General features: G+C 39.3%; 1 protein-coding gene across 14 annotated transcripts in view; it reads left to right on the top strand.

The window, feature by feature from the left end:
• LOC308218240 (carbonic anhydrase 13-like) overlaps positions 1-15,011 on the top strand; it is a 55,457-nt gene that overhangs the window by 19,699 nt on the left and 20,747 nt on the right. For 10 of the 14 annotated variants that reach the window (XR_013956331.1, XR_013956332.1, XR_013956333.1 and 7 more), the window contains exon 7: positions 13,868-13,980. The exons of 1 other annotated variant lie outside the window; for it this stretch is intronic. Coding sequence is in view for 3 of the 13 variants with exons in the window: in XM_080639710.1 (XP_080495836.1) it covers positions 592-705 (114 nt within the window). In the remaining 10 variants the exon portion in view is untranslated. Of the gene's footprint in view, positions 1-591; positions 2,816-3,913; positions 5,271-13,867; positions 13,981-15,011 lie in introns of those variants that run through there. 3 more of the 14 variants (XM_080639710.1, XM_080639712.1, XM_080639711.1) reach the window with 2 other exon arrangements.

Genomic DNA, 15,011 nt, shown 5'->3' with positions numbered 1-15,011 from the left:
GGTTTGGACATGGAGCTCGGATGTGGGTTTCTGCTGAGATCAGTTTAAGCAGAGAAGCTTATGCTGAAAGTATGAATAACTGCTTGTTCTGTATCTTCACAAGGGAAAAATTTGAAATCTCTCCTGGTTTGAGTACATGTTTAATATATGAAAAGTGCTAGTTGCAGGAGCTTTCTATAGCACCGCACCTCCTATTCCAGGTTAATTGTGAATATACAGTTTGAACAAGAAGATGTACACAGGTGCACATAATATATCTAATTTTTGGCATGAAATATTCTAGAATCTCCATACTATAAAATTAAACTAAAATATATAAAAACCCCTGGTTTAAATCAGGTTATGGAAGAGAAAGTGTGACTATAGGAAACCAATAATCCTTATGCACGGTTTCATTCCAACACATGCTTTGAGGCGGTTTTCTCAGTAGTCATCGCTTTTCGTTTGCAAGCACATGATATAGAAAAATAGAGTTCCATTCTTCCTTGCAGCAAAAAAAGGTGACAAATATCTTTAATATTTACTACATGCTTTTTCATTAGTATAAGCATGAGGGTTTTCTGCTGAGCCTTATGTCTCTCTTGATTGCAGCTAGCCAAGTTCCGCAGCCTTCTGAGCACAGCTGAGGATGAAGTTGCCTGCTGCTTGCTGAGGAACTACCGCCCTCCCCAGCCTTTAAAGGGACGAGAAGTCAGGAGGAATTAAAGGAGTAAAGATAGATTAGTCTCCCTCTGAAACCAAAGGCTGAATTAATTTTAATAGTTAATATTCTTAATGATTTTTTTTTTGTGAGTTGTTTTAACAAATAGGTGTTGTTTTGTTACTGGTTACCATGCAATCATTTCTAACAGACAAGTATGTCCTGAGCTGTTGCAGGTTCATCAATGTTAACAGGTCTGACTGTGTTTGAGTGCATTGGTTTGGGAGTATCGAGGCATTAGCATGCACAGAGGGCAGTGCTAGTCATAAGGTTCAGACGTGGTGAAGGAGTTGTCCAGAATTTGCCACCAAATTACTGAACAGGATCTCTGATATTACTGGCATCAAAGGATGCTGTGGGATTATTATTTTGGTCTCTAACATAGCATTTAGCTTCTAAATAAGGCTTCACACTGTAATTCTCAAGAAAAAGATGTTTCAAAGCTGATACAATATCATTGCTGACTTCTGCAATACCACTCTTACCTTCCTACAAGAAAGCAATAATGACTGCTTTTAAGTAAAACAGATATATGCACATGATCCTGTTACTCTGACTGCTTCATAGCAGTAAAGATGTCCTAATTTTTAGTTTTATTTTTTTTAAGCAAAAAGTAAGGATTTTGTATATTCTAGGATCATGTCAAATGGATTATGTATTCCTGAATTCCACCACATGTAGTGATGCAATTGTCCTGAAACCTGAAAACTTAAAGGTGGAAGGGCACAGAGGGAGTTGTTTGTTCCTAAATCCAGTCTGTTGCATTTGATGAACAGTAAGGGACTGTAACACTATATCCATGTAGCATCAGACTCCTACTACTTAAAAACAGGAGGCAGGGGTAGCTGTTGCTCCAGACTGTTTCCTGCTAGACACATTGCACACTGCAGTGTGAAGTACATGCTGCATACCTCACATCTTGCAGTGGAACACAGCACTACTCGGGTATGTAATGCATTCTAGGTACTGGCTAATGTTCTGCTATAATAGCTGAACTTGGGTGTGTTGCACTTATATTCCAAGACCAAAGATAGCAGTTAGACCAAGCCAAAGAAATCAGAATCAATTCTATATCTAATAGAAGATCAGCCCTCAGCAGCAATTGTTGAAATGCCTGTCTTGAATGAGTTTACTTGAGCCTGTGTTTCTCTCAGGAGTTTTTGTTATCTGAATATAATTGTTTGGTTTGTGCCAAATTGATTTTTATTATTTTTAATGAATTTGCCATAGGATATAGCTTAGTATAGGATTAAGTTTACTCTCAGACTGTGAGTACTAAATAGTGAAAACCAGTGATACCTTAAAGAGGCAGCTAAAGGTTTCATGGGCAGCAACTATCACCAGTCTCTGCAGTAACTTGTGACCAACTCATCTTCTATGACTGCTCTGCATGAGCTTGTGTTTTTAGAGGTTTTATATGCTGTGCCTTTTACCTCAACAGATCTTTTGATCTTAGATGGATGAATATGAGGGAACTCACAATCAGGATTGACTTTATATACCTTCTTATAACTGAATAAATTAGACAGAGAGACATAGATATTTTAGCTTAGATTAAGATAGGTGGATTTTTTTTTGTTGTTTTCTCTTCCTCAGTATATAGCTACTATTGCTGCAAGGCCTCTCAACACCAGCTGAATGTTTTCTGAATAAAGAACACAAACAGACCATGAAAGAAATAAAAGGCATTTGGCACTGGCAGCAGGCATAAAGATTAGCCAAAGAGGAAAAACCTGCAGATACTTTTTGTTTTCTGGCATAGGGAGAAGAATGAAGCTGAAAAGACTTCACATTGGTTCTTTATGAATGAGGATGTCTGGAAAATGTGCATGGAGAATGCAGGGGTGTATGCATGTTTTCATACTCTTTTTTAGTCTTAGTGTTGAATCTGATAGGTTTCATTGTCATGTGAATAGCTGCAGAACATGAATAAAATGCTTACAAATGCTTGAAGGTTATAAAGTTTGTTTGCCTCAGGGGAGAAAGTGATAAGGCTACTGCTTCATATCAGAAACAAAAGTTTTGCAAGTTTTTTACATACTGAAAACAGTGGAGTTAATCCAGTGCTTTGATATTTATAAGGATTTTATCAAAATAAAAAATTGATTGTAAGAATGTGTCTTGTATTTTGTATTGAAGAGATTAAAGTTTTACAGAGAAGGCTGCAATTTTATGACTACTGCCTGCAGCTCTAGTTTTGGAAAAATTGTCACCCCCTCATTTGAAGTCTGTCTTTGGGCAGTGCAGTATTAGGTATTTTTTTAGTGTTCCAAGTAATACGTCTTTGGGAGTGATAAGGCATGCAATCAATTGTACATCAAGTTTCTGATAGTGCTTTTTTGAACTATTGACAATTTTTATAGAGTTATGCAAATAAGTTCTAGAAGAAGACATCATTTACAGTAATTCTCCTAATGTGGAGATGCTGCGTTCATGTTAGATTCAGCTAGCATAGTACTGCATCTGTGCTGAAACCTAGTGATGTCATCTGAAAAATACTAGAAATGCTCAGTTTCCTAAAATCCTTTGGGAACAGCTTTCCATATTACCCATCTGCTGGAACTGTAAGATGAGAACACGGATCCAGTCTCAGCACCGAGCACTTGGTTGCATCCTCAGTCACTAACTTACTCTATGTTCAAGCTGTGCTGAGTCTCAACCAGACTACATGACATGCTCCCAGGGAATTAAACCTCCAGTGTGGGCTCCAGTGCTGTACTAAGATGACTGTAGAGCAAGCAAGGCTATAATATGTTATCACTCCCCCAGCTGCAGGTCGCTTTGATCAGCTCTTTACCCTTTGATACACTTGGAGCCTTTGAACTAAGAAGAATGAAATGCTCAGTGACCAAAAAACATATAGAGTATTTGCTGAAAATAGTAGCTGTCAGGAATTGTATACAGCTGGATGGTTGGTCACCCATAAACTTATTCTCCGATTTAAATGCACTCCCAAGGGCTCTGCCGGTTTTGGCACAGGAGGGAAGCAATGCGCTCTGTTGTGTTGACAACTTTTGACAGTCATGCTCATGATGTTTTTCATGTTGCAAAGACAGAGTTCAGTGTCAGCTGGGTATTTTCTTTATGTAAAAGAAAAAAACTGGGAAGTAGATGTCTTTCCTTCTGGAGTACGTTGGGCTGAAGATGAGGCAAACAACTGTTTGCTGCCATACACCCACTTGATACATACTTGTGCTTTTTCTGTCCCTTCAGAGATTTGTCCTTCTGTTGCTTCAGCAAGCAGGACTTTGATGGCCTTCCAGACATAAACTGAGACCTAAAGGAATTTGAAGAATCAGTTCCAGGAAAACAAGAAAAAAAAAAAAAAAGTCTTCCAAATAATCAATTTCAAAATAAGTTTACTGAAAAAAAAGTGGAATATGTCATATGAATATAGTAACAGAAAGAAATATGCAATACATTTTTTATGAACTTATTGTAAAGGAAACTAGAGATTTTGATTCTTGTAGCTTTAGGTAGGCAAGGAGCAGATTGGTAGAGATTAATCTTGCCTAGCCTTCAGATGTTAAAAGTTGCAAATAATGGAGAGACTTAGAGCACCTCTAGGCTGCAGTCTCAGCATGAAGGTACAAATGCTAAAGGAATGCTGCTCCAGAGATCAGGGTTTTTTTTTCGTTCATAAACTAGTATAAAAAAGCATCGTGACAATCTCCTTTATCACTCTGCTGATAGTTAGACTACATTTAACTTCTGACCTAACTGTTATATTTTGTTTCTGACACTGTCTCATCTTCCTTTGTAGTTTAAGCTGTGGAGTAAAAAGTTTGTTCCATTTTTCTTTTTAATAAGCATTGCTTGCCTATGCTTTTTTTCCTTTGATACTTCTTCCTTGGCATCTCTTCAGGACTTAGGATAAATTAACTTTTAAATTATCCTACAAAAATAGTGTTATATTTCCACCAATGTTCTCTACTTACAGATAGCCTGCTTATTTTTTCATATTAAGTCTTGTTATATTGTTTGTACAGATCTGGCCTAATAGAGATGTGGTCATTGACTTAATCTCCTAGTGATCTCTCATACCTTTTATTCATTAAGTACTTTATGGACAGACAGCTTTCTGAGTTTCTGCTGTCTTTGTGAGACAGGAGATAGTGCTTAAACAAAAATGTTTCTAAATTAGTGTTTTGCTTCCTATTTCTGTCAACCTCTCCATCATTCATGCCAAGTACAAGTTTTCACTGTGGTGAACCAATTGCATGTGTGATCTGTGTTGGCTTCTCTGTGCAGCAGAATTTGAGCACAGGGAATGTCTGACAGGAGAGTACTGGGTTGTCATGTGAAAACAAAAATTCTCTGCTTCCGCTTCACAGAACTGATGTGCTGCACAGTCAGTTCCTGTGTCACTTCTATTTTACCAACTTTCACCCACATACTTGAGTACATAAATTTGAATAATCTGCAGTTGCTCCTGACAGTTTCACTTTTCAGATGTAAATCATACAGGTTGCATGCAACAGATAAATGTGGTTTTATGGAGATCTGATTTTTTTTTTTCTGACTCTGATTTGAAAGTATTTTGAATAAAGCATCAGCTGTTTAAATGTCATCAGTTTCCTTCCAGTTCTTCTCTTTTCAACAGTTGTAATAACAGCAGACAGAAATGTACCCTCGATAAAATAAATTGTTAAAAAACCCGCAGCACTTTAGCATTTTTGAGGAAAAAAAGGAACTCAGTCACCCATGGTGTTTTTCAATTTGTTCTTGATTTGTTTTCCCTTTGTCCTGCTTAAACTCCAGCTTCTTAAGTAGTTTGTGATTTCATGAATAGTTTACTTGGAACTCACTAAGAATTTCAGCATCCAAATTTATATTTCAAAATTGTTTTTAAATTCTTGTGGTTATGTAGAAAGCATGGGTACCTATGTATGAATAGTTGAAAGAATGCTGTGTCCCCAGCTCTGCAGATGGCAGTGGCAATCAAAAAATTGCTGAAGATTAAATATTTGTTGCCTATTTCATTGCAAATAGTTATAAATAAGAGCAATATTTTATTGTGGCAACAAACTAAATCACAGAATATCAGGAACTGGAAGGGACCTCAAAAGATCATCTAGTCCAATCCCCCAGCTGGAGCAGGAACACCTAGATGAGGTTACACAGGAAGGCGTCCAGGCAGGTTTTGAATGTCTCCAGAGAAGGACAAAAGTCATGGTACCAAGCTATTCAAAACCATGATGACTTATTGCACAACAGATTCTGGTGAGTACAGTGGAATTGAGCTGACACTGGACTCCGCCAGCCTCCTGACGTCTGCAGACAAGGTCCTGTGTGCAGAGATGCTTCAGTTTTGGTGTGTAGATGGTTTCAGTGATAGCTATATTCAATAGGTAGGTGTGTGGGTATGCTAAATATATGAAGTTGAGCCAATGCTACCTCAGCAGAAACTGTCTCCTGAATGTTGGAGATGCCCAGCAGTCTTACATGCACCATTAAATGGTGCTGATGATACAAAATCTTCTGTTTTGATGCATACTCTGGATATAGATAGATGGATGATTGATTGAGAACAGGGATATTGGGTTTGAAAAGATGATTAACAGACTGAAAGATATTCAATAAACTAAAACGTTGAACTGACTGTGAACAACTGCATGGTGAGATGTGAAGAAGATGAAGAAAAATGCCAGAGATAGGTGAGAATGAACACCGAAAAAAACTAGTAGTAAAAGAGGGCCTTTACAGATTGCTTTTGCCGGTAGATGTCACTGTAAATAACACCATAGTCTGAATGTCACCTTCACTCAGACAGTACAGCCCCAGTAATATGCACGGTGTTCCACAAGCTTAATATGTATGTATATATTGTATGAATATAACTCATGTATTAAGCATGTGCTGTTGACTGTGACTTACTCCCTTTCTTAAAAGTGAAACGAGAATCATGAAAAAAAGGGATTACTTTCAGGTACGTAACAAATGATGTTCAGATTCAAAAGCCTGAGGGTTTTTAAATAAATTCATATTTAGGTGAATCTATGCATTTAAATGCTCCTGTTTTCTATAAGCAATTGCAAACACATAGTTGCCTAAAAGTCATATGCCAGAAACAACCACTACAGGGCGAAATAAGTTTTTCAGTGTTTTCTTCTAGCTGGCAGTTTCTCCAGGCATTAAAAATAAAGAAAGAGTATCTAAGTCATTTGTGTACAGGGAGCTTAGGCTGTGCACAGCCACATCAGTGCACCAAGCAGGGTCTGTAGGTCCAGCATGGTCTGCACTTCCCTAAGCATACAGAAAGCCTTTGGGCAGAGCATGAACAGCAGATCAGACTGTGCTGGTGCCTGAAAGCTCTGGGAGCAAGCTTCATGCAAGGACAAATTCATACATGCAGTAAATACTACCAAGTTTAGGTGATCATCACTGAGCAGTTTTTTTGGAAAGGGAACGGTAAAGATTCATAAAGAAAATCTGATCAGTTCTTTAAAACTAGATTCTGCTTCAGTTTTCTGACTGATTCAGATGAATGATGGTGCTTGCTTCAGCTGTGGCAACACTCCAGCCTCACTCTCTGTGTGAGGTTCTAGAAAGCTTTTGCCTTCTTTTCTCTCAGTTATGAGATACCTAAATATCACTGCTAGGATTCAAGGCAGGCATCTTGGTTCGGTCACTGTAAATGTGCGTTAACTGGAAAAAGATCTTTGTGATTACAGAAAAGACTGGAATTGTAATTACGGACAGGAAAATGCACTACCAAAATGTTCTTCTCTGTCTGGCCTGCTTTTTTTTTTTTTTTATTTTATTTTATTTTATTTTAGTTATTGGATATCTGCCATTTTTATTGGATTTCACCCTCTATGTCAGTTTGGAGGATACATACAACCTGTATTGCCCCCACCTCTGGGTTATGGCAATCAGGAAATAATCTAGTAATCTAACCCTGCAGTGTGGCCGTCTAATAGCAGAGTGGGAACACCCAGGATATCAGAGCCAAACAGCACGTGGGTATACACACTGCATAAGTGTGATAATTGCTTAAATAATACAGAAGTATCATGATTGTGCTTCACTGTTTCTTAGTGACTGGCATGGGCGTGTTGCATCATGACTGTGTTCAGGGGTGTTCGCAGAGACGCACTAAGTTCCTACTAAAATGGGTTGAGATTTAAAAAAGAAAGATTGAAATAAAGAATATTCTCTTGCATCTTGCATCCAGTAGTTCATGCAAAAGGAAAATGTACTGACTGAACTGCTTTGTATTGTAATAGTGAAAGCTCTATTTTGTTTTCTGAAAAGTGTGTGTGGCTGTTTAGATGTGCTTTACATGTTTATATATCTGTAATGGACTTCTTTTCTGTTGTGTCTTAAAGTTAGACTCAGCCTTTTCAGAGTCAGTAGTCATCCCAGTCTGGATACTGGGTGAAGTATTAAGCATGCGGGCCTTTGATTGCTAAGATATGCTTCACTTGCAGTACTTAGTATTCTTGCATTGATAGGCACTGTACAAACATTATCTAATGCTTCCTACCGGTGCTAGAAAATACCTTTCTTATTTGGCAGGGAAAACACTACCCATCCAGGGTATAAAACCACTAACCAAATCAATGACTAGATAGTTAAAAAGAAATAGTGTAGCTGCATATTCTTGTTGCTACCGTTTTATTTTCTGAGTTTATAGAGAGGCATGATATCACACCCACAATGTAAGAACTACCCAGTTATAGCAGTGAAGAGTTCATGTTAAAAAACAGCGTAGCTGTTTCAAAGCCTGCCAATCAAGGCATTTGCAGAGGTAACAGGGATCCCTCAGGCTGAGTGGGAAAAAGTCACCTACTTCTTAAATGAGTTTATTAACTCGTAATGCTGGGGAGCTTCCACCTGAACATGGCCGAGTCCTGTCCCTCTCCTGTTGTTGGTATGGGCACAGCATGTGTGTGCCAGAAGTGCCATGTGCAGCAAAGGGACCCAGGGCTTCACCAGCACCTCTCTCTTTTCTGAATTCCACTCGAGTGGCTGTGTGACACCTTGTCCCCACTCAGTCTGGTCACTTAAGTCTCCGTAAGCTGGCTGCTGTGTGGGCACCACTGCACATGGCATTCCTGCACAACAGTGGTATTTAGATGTCTTGTAAATGAGAAAGCCAGGCTGTCATCTGCTTTCTGGAGTTCTCTACTGAATTTAGCCACTGGCATTCATCCTAAGTTTCATTATAGGTGCCAAAATGCATCTTCTGTATCCTATTGTAAGCCTATCTTGTCCTTCTCCTCATTTGCAAACCAGGTGCATTAATGCTTGTTCCATTCATTAGCCTGTTGTCTTTCAGCAGAAGTTGAAGATGTTGTGACTTTTGTGTCACAGAAACCAGCACATAAGTGAATGTTGATTTAACTAAAGGAACAGCCACTGTCTTTGTTAGGTATGTGGTCAAACTACAACTAACTCATTTTGTGGTCAAAGCCAGTAGTATGCAGGTAAGATTAAGGAGGATAGGAGCAATTAGAAATTGAGCTCCTTCTTTCTCTATGAAGAAAGAGGGCCCTTCTGGTTTGCAGCCTGGAAAACTGGATGTGTAGAAGGAGGTGACTTTAGGCCTTGAGTGGGTAACATATCTGTCTCAGGGAGAGCAGTGGAAGGTGGTTTTGGAAAGCTGTGTTTTAGTGGCAGGGTTTGCTCTAGGGGACTGAGCTACCTCTAGCATAGGAGCCCTGCATAGAAACGGTTCTCTTCCCAGCTTAGCTTTTCTTTGTGGCTTTGCAGTTGTCATGTCACATAACTATGTCCCTGTATGCTTACAGATCTACAGAAGAACATGAGTATGAATGTTTGTCATAGTCTTGAACACAATTAAGTTTAATATATGCTCCTTTATACTTACAGTATTGTTATGTTGAACTAATTATTTGAATTCAGTCTATGCTCTTTCCACAACTTGCCTAACTTGCTGTAGTATCACAGCAATGAGATTTCAGAAACAGGTCTAGAGCTGATCTCCTGTACGTGTTTGGTCTTGCAAGTGCTTGAGCCAAATACCTGTTGTCTGACTCCCTCTCATCAATCAGATATACTCAAATGAGTTAAAATGTCACTTGAAGAAAGAAATATGCATACAAGAAATACTTGGAAGCAAGGCTAAATGATAACAGGATAGGTCAGCAATGTTCATACTAGGGAAACCTAGGAGTCCAGAAGCAGAATACAGTGAGTGAAATAGGAAACAATTCTGTAGGTCTTGGCAGAGTTTTCCTTTGCAAATAATTATCTAAAACTGTCTGGAGGCTTTCCCTGGAGCCTTTCTCTCCTTTGACCCAATAACAAAAGAACCTGTGTTACAAACTTTGCTGTGGGATATGTCACGGAAATGCAAACTTAAACATTGTTAGTTCACAGCCTTGTAAAGTCCTGCCTAATGTTAATCCTACAATACTTGTTCATGGGCTGAAAGCACTCTGAATTGTTGAAGTGTGACCATTTAAGACATTCCTCTGGCATATGTGCATTTTCAGACAACAATGGCTCCATTGGACCATGCCTCCAAAGTATGTTGCCATTGCAGAAATGACCACACTTCACAACAATGTGAATAAATGGAAGACCACACATTCTGGTGAGGGAAGGAGGGGGATGTGCAGATCTGGCCTCCCTCCACAGGGAACCTCCAGATAAACAGGGGTGGTCCTATTGCGTCAGTTGCTGACAGCTTTTTGTGTCACTGCTACCAAATCTGTCCTAACACATTTTTCAAGGGTAAATCTAAATGTTTCCTGACAGCACATTGTTGGCGTGCCAAGGGCTAGTGTCTCCTTATCGTTAGGAAGCAGTTGGGTTTCCAGGGGCAGCCCAGATGACCAGATTGCTCTGTCCCTCAGCTCTCTCCTGATTAACACCACTCCAGTCAAAAGAGCATGTTTACAGCAGGGCAGGAGAGGGAATGTTCAGAGGTACCATTCATAAAAGTATTTGCAGTGCATGACTTAGTCTTTTATATTGATTCATGTTACTGCATTGCTCTGGTAATCGAATTTCCCAGGTAGAGTTGAGGTTTTATTGCATTAGATTTTGTTATTCCAAACTATTTTTTCCCAGTCTTTCAGCCTCATTCACTGCTTTATCCTGTCCAACTTTAGTCAACAGACAGTTTGCTAAAGATTTCAGTCACAATAAGAGCAGGTCAGATCACCACCACAAATAAATCTGTGGTGTCTCAAAAAAACACATCCTTGTGCCTCCAGGATTCCTGTGCAGAGCTGGTGAGTTTGGACCAAAAGGTCAAAAATGCTGCTTAGGAAAGTCTTACCTGATGCTGACAAAGTCAGTGCTCGTCTATGCAGGCGTAAGCCTGGCTCAACCAGGCCCTGGTGCAGGCCATGCACAGCAGAGCTGCAGGCCTGTCCCCTGGCTATGCTGTGCAGCAGCATTCTCTCAGACACACGCTTTGCCCGTGCCCTGCTGTATCTGGTTACTGAGGCACCACCCTGGCAGCTGTCGTCCCACATGCCAAGAGCCACCAGGCATGCGACACGCTTGGTGCCCCTCAGTCATCCTCGGGCTTCTTTTGCTTGGGCAGCATGGATTTAAGCTCCTGAGGAGTGGTAAATGCTGTTCCAAGGGTATGTGAAGAATAAAGCCAATTCCCCCTGAGGGTGGGAAGTGAGAGGAAAGCTTGGGGCTTTCCACAGCTCACAAATTTCCACCCTGGATTTATGAGAAAATTAAGCAGAGGCTACACATTGCCCAATACAATGAATATCAGGGATAAGATATTTCAGCCTCTCGATTTCACAGATTCATGCAAATGCAAGCAGTATCTCTTCACAGACAAAATAGGAAGTGAACGTAATGGCTATCTAGAAGGAGATCATCAGGTGCCGATAGCTTGATGGTGAGGGAAACGCTCGTTTCAGGTTGCAGGATCAGAAGGTACTGCTGCTGTCACTGCTTCCAAAACAGCACATTCGGGCTCCGTGACCTCAGCAGGCCAGCACCCCACAGCAGCACCACCCTTTGCTTGTCATCTGGAAGCCACCAGGACTCCTTGGTGATGAAGGACACTTGGTCTGTCATGGGAGCAGGAGCCTCATTGTCACTCGGGCTCACTTAGCACCCTTCTGAGAGGAACTTTACACCTTTGGCTGACTTAGTGCTGCAATGGATAGCCCTTAAAGACATTAGTCACAGTACACTGTACTGGTGTGAACACAATCCCACAGATGTCTTTTTCTTACACATATACTGATTAACCTGACTTGGCTTGAGCTATACTAAGGTGAAATTTGTGGCACAGTATAGCTTGTTTATTTAAATGCTTTTATGGTGTGATCTCTTTGTTAGAGCATTGCAAAGGACTTAATGGCTTCAGCAGTCAAAAAATAAATGCACTTTATTTAAGCTCTGTGCTAGTGCAGAAAATCTTGAGTAAGGCATGCAAGGAAGCAAGAATGCATTACTGTAACTTAGGCAGCAGTACACCATTAATCCTTGTGCCTGTTTTTCAGCAACATTTTCCTTTTCCTTGGTTGTCCTAATCAAGTCCATTCGATTTCCACAGTTGTTCCTACTGCATATTTTCACTTGTATTTTACTGAAGTAATTTTCTGAAGGAGTTACACAAAAAAGAAGGAGGTGAAGTCATTTATGTTGGAGAAGAACTTGAAAAAACAGTAGATCCAGGTGCCCACTCTCTGTCACCCTTGTGCGCACCTGCAAAAAGCCTCCAAACGGTTAAACCCACACCTGAGCAGCTCAGTCCCACCCTCAATCTCAGAAATTACAAGATATAGCTCAGGACACTTGTTAGAAAGCTTTGTAAAGAGATTCTGAATGAAACAGCTCTGTATAGGAAGCTGTTGTTCTGCCTAACAGATTTGTTCCTATTTCTTAAATGTGTGCCTGTTGTGATCTCTTTGTGAAGTTAAATTATTTCTCTGCCATCACAAGGAAGATACCCCTTCTGAAATCAGTCAAACTGATACAGCAGCATCTCTGTTCTCACTTTTCCCATAAGCACCATCAGATTTTGTTTCTGGAGAACTAAGAGGAGTGAAAATTATTATTTTCCTGATCACAGCTGCATCCATGATGCAGTTGTTGCCCCAAGACAGAGACAAGCAGTGTGGTTTCAGGATCACTCATTAAGAAGGTATCAGTTACCTGAGAGAATTACTAGCCTGTTTGTAATCCTTTTTGTGAACTTATGGATAGAAGGAAACATTTTGCTAGCTTGGCTTAATAAGGTAATAGGAATAGGCATTGCTGATGAGGGTGGCAGGAGTATCTGCCTAAATGTTGATTTGTCTGCTTTTTGATTATCACAGAAGTGGAGACTGATTTTGAGTACTGAGCTCCTCATTCCCATGTTCATGGGGGAGCTCCCATTTTGTTTATGATTCTGCATCAGGGAATGATATTAAGAAAAAAAGCTTTTCTGACAAAAGGAAGATTCTTGTTCATAAAGGTGGAAGTCTCAAACTAAGCTGAAGTATTACATTTTTAGCTGCAGTTTACACTCACTCTTCTGCACTTTCAATTAACAATTTTTCCTTTAGTTCCAAGCTAGGAGAATAAGACCAAATGACCTCCCCTTTTTTTCAGGGGTAAACTGCTTGTGATATCTCAAAAACTATTAAATACAGAAAGTTAGCTATAAATGTGACACCTGTTTTGGAACAGAGTTGATAAAGGTCTTGCAATGATTTTATTGAGCTTCTTAAAAAGGCATTGCATAGAGTTAAGTTAGAGTCTTGACTTCTGTTACTGTGTTTAACAGGCTATTGGCACAAGGCAGCAAAAGTACACAAGCCAACCAGGTATAAGATAATTTGACTGGGGCAAGTAATTCATTATTCATTTCACATGTTGCCAGATACACACACTGGTTAGCTGAAAAGGAGGACTGACTGCAGCAGAGGTGGTATTCTGCATTTAAAGCAATTTGGCTTTGGATATGTTTGGAATATGGATTTGAAAATTTAGAGGAAGTGTGAGGAACTGTGAATGTTTACAGTGCTGCTTTTACTAGAAAATCCCAGACATGCAAATGTTAAAGGAGAAACTGTATCTGTAGAAACACATGCTGCAAGCACCAAACAGATAATGGTCACATAATTTAATGAAGGTACTTCATAATTTCAGTCAAATAACATTTAAATTACATAACAAAGTCAACTGGAATCTTAATTCCTGTTCTAATGCTTTATGTTTTTTATATAGAAGCTGATTATCTTCTTCAGACCTTTGCCACTGCTCTATTAAGTAATTCAGTTGCCACCGCTGAGGTCATTTGCAAAGTATTCCTCTGCTTGAGAAATAGTGAAACTGGTGCTGTAAGTATTATGGTTAGACCAAGGTGCTTTATTTTTTCATGGATATATGTCTAAGAATTCTTTATTAGATCTACAGGTGAAATAAAACAGCAATTGCCACACAATTTTTTATAAAACAGTGGTAGCACAGCACTGATACAAATGTTTCTTTTCAAAGCGTTTTCTTTATTAATTTAATTGGGCATATATCAGCTAAACTAGAAAAATAAACCATTTTTATTAGCCACATCAACAATAACCCATTAGTAATTGCTATTAACAGCAGCAATTTCATTGAAAAAAAAAACCAAACCAACAGACACCTCATACAGTTGCATAAACTCCTTGTGGAAAGCTGAATACTGATTAATTTCACTCTGAACAATTACTTTGCTTCTTATGACCACAATTTACTTAGTACATCAGAAGGATTTAGAAGACTAATTAAAAAATTTAAAGTACATCTCACTGTTAAAATTCACTGTTAAAATGAATTTGCCTACCACAAAAAGAATATAGATTAATTCCAGTAAAAGCACTAGCCAAATGCCATAGTGGATTACAACAGCTTCTGGCAGGACAGGAAAATTGCATCTAAGACCACATAGAAACACAGAATTATAGAATGGTTTGGGTTGGAAGGGACCTTAAAAATCATCTTGTTCTAAACTCCCTGCCATAGGCAGGCACACCTTCCACTAGACCATGATGAAGTCACCATCCAAAGAGCCAATAGCTGTCTACATGGTGGAGCACCAACAATACAAATATCTTATGGGATCCCACTAACTTATGCCCAGAATCATGCTTTCAGCTCCCACATCCCAACAGCCTCTTTCAGCTGCGTTATTCTGAGGTGTTCAAAAGGCAGATGAGAGACTGCTTATAATTTAATTTAGCTACTTTATATATTATCATGATTAGGCTGTGATGATGTTTATCTGAGTCTTTACTGAATTCAAGGCCTTCAAGACACCTTTCATGTTTTCCTTGCATAAGCCAATCTGTAAATAAGAAAACTTAAAATCCTAAGTATGTAGCAACAATTTTAT

This window comes from Psittacula echo, assembly GCF_963264785.1.
Source record: "Psittacula echo genome assembly, contig: SUPER_2_unloc_1, whole genome shotgun sequence".
In the NCBI taxonomy this organism is placed as follows: Eukaryota; Metazoa; Chordata; class Aves; order Psittaciformes; family Psittacidae; genus Psittacula; species Psittacula echo.
Note: the sequence above shows the minus strand (reverse complement) of the source record. Positions and strands in the feature narration are given on the sequence as shown.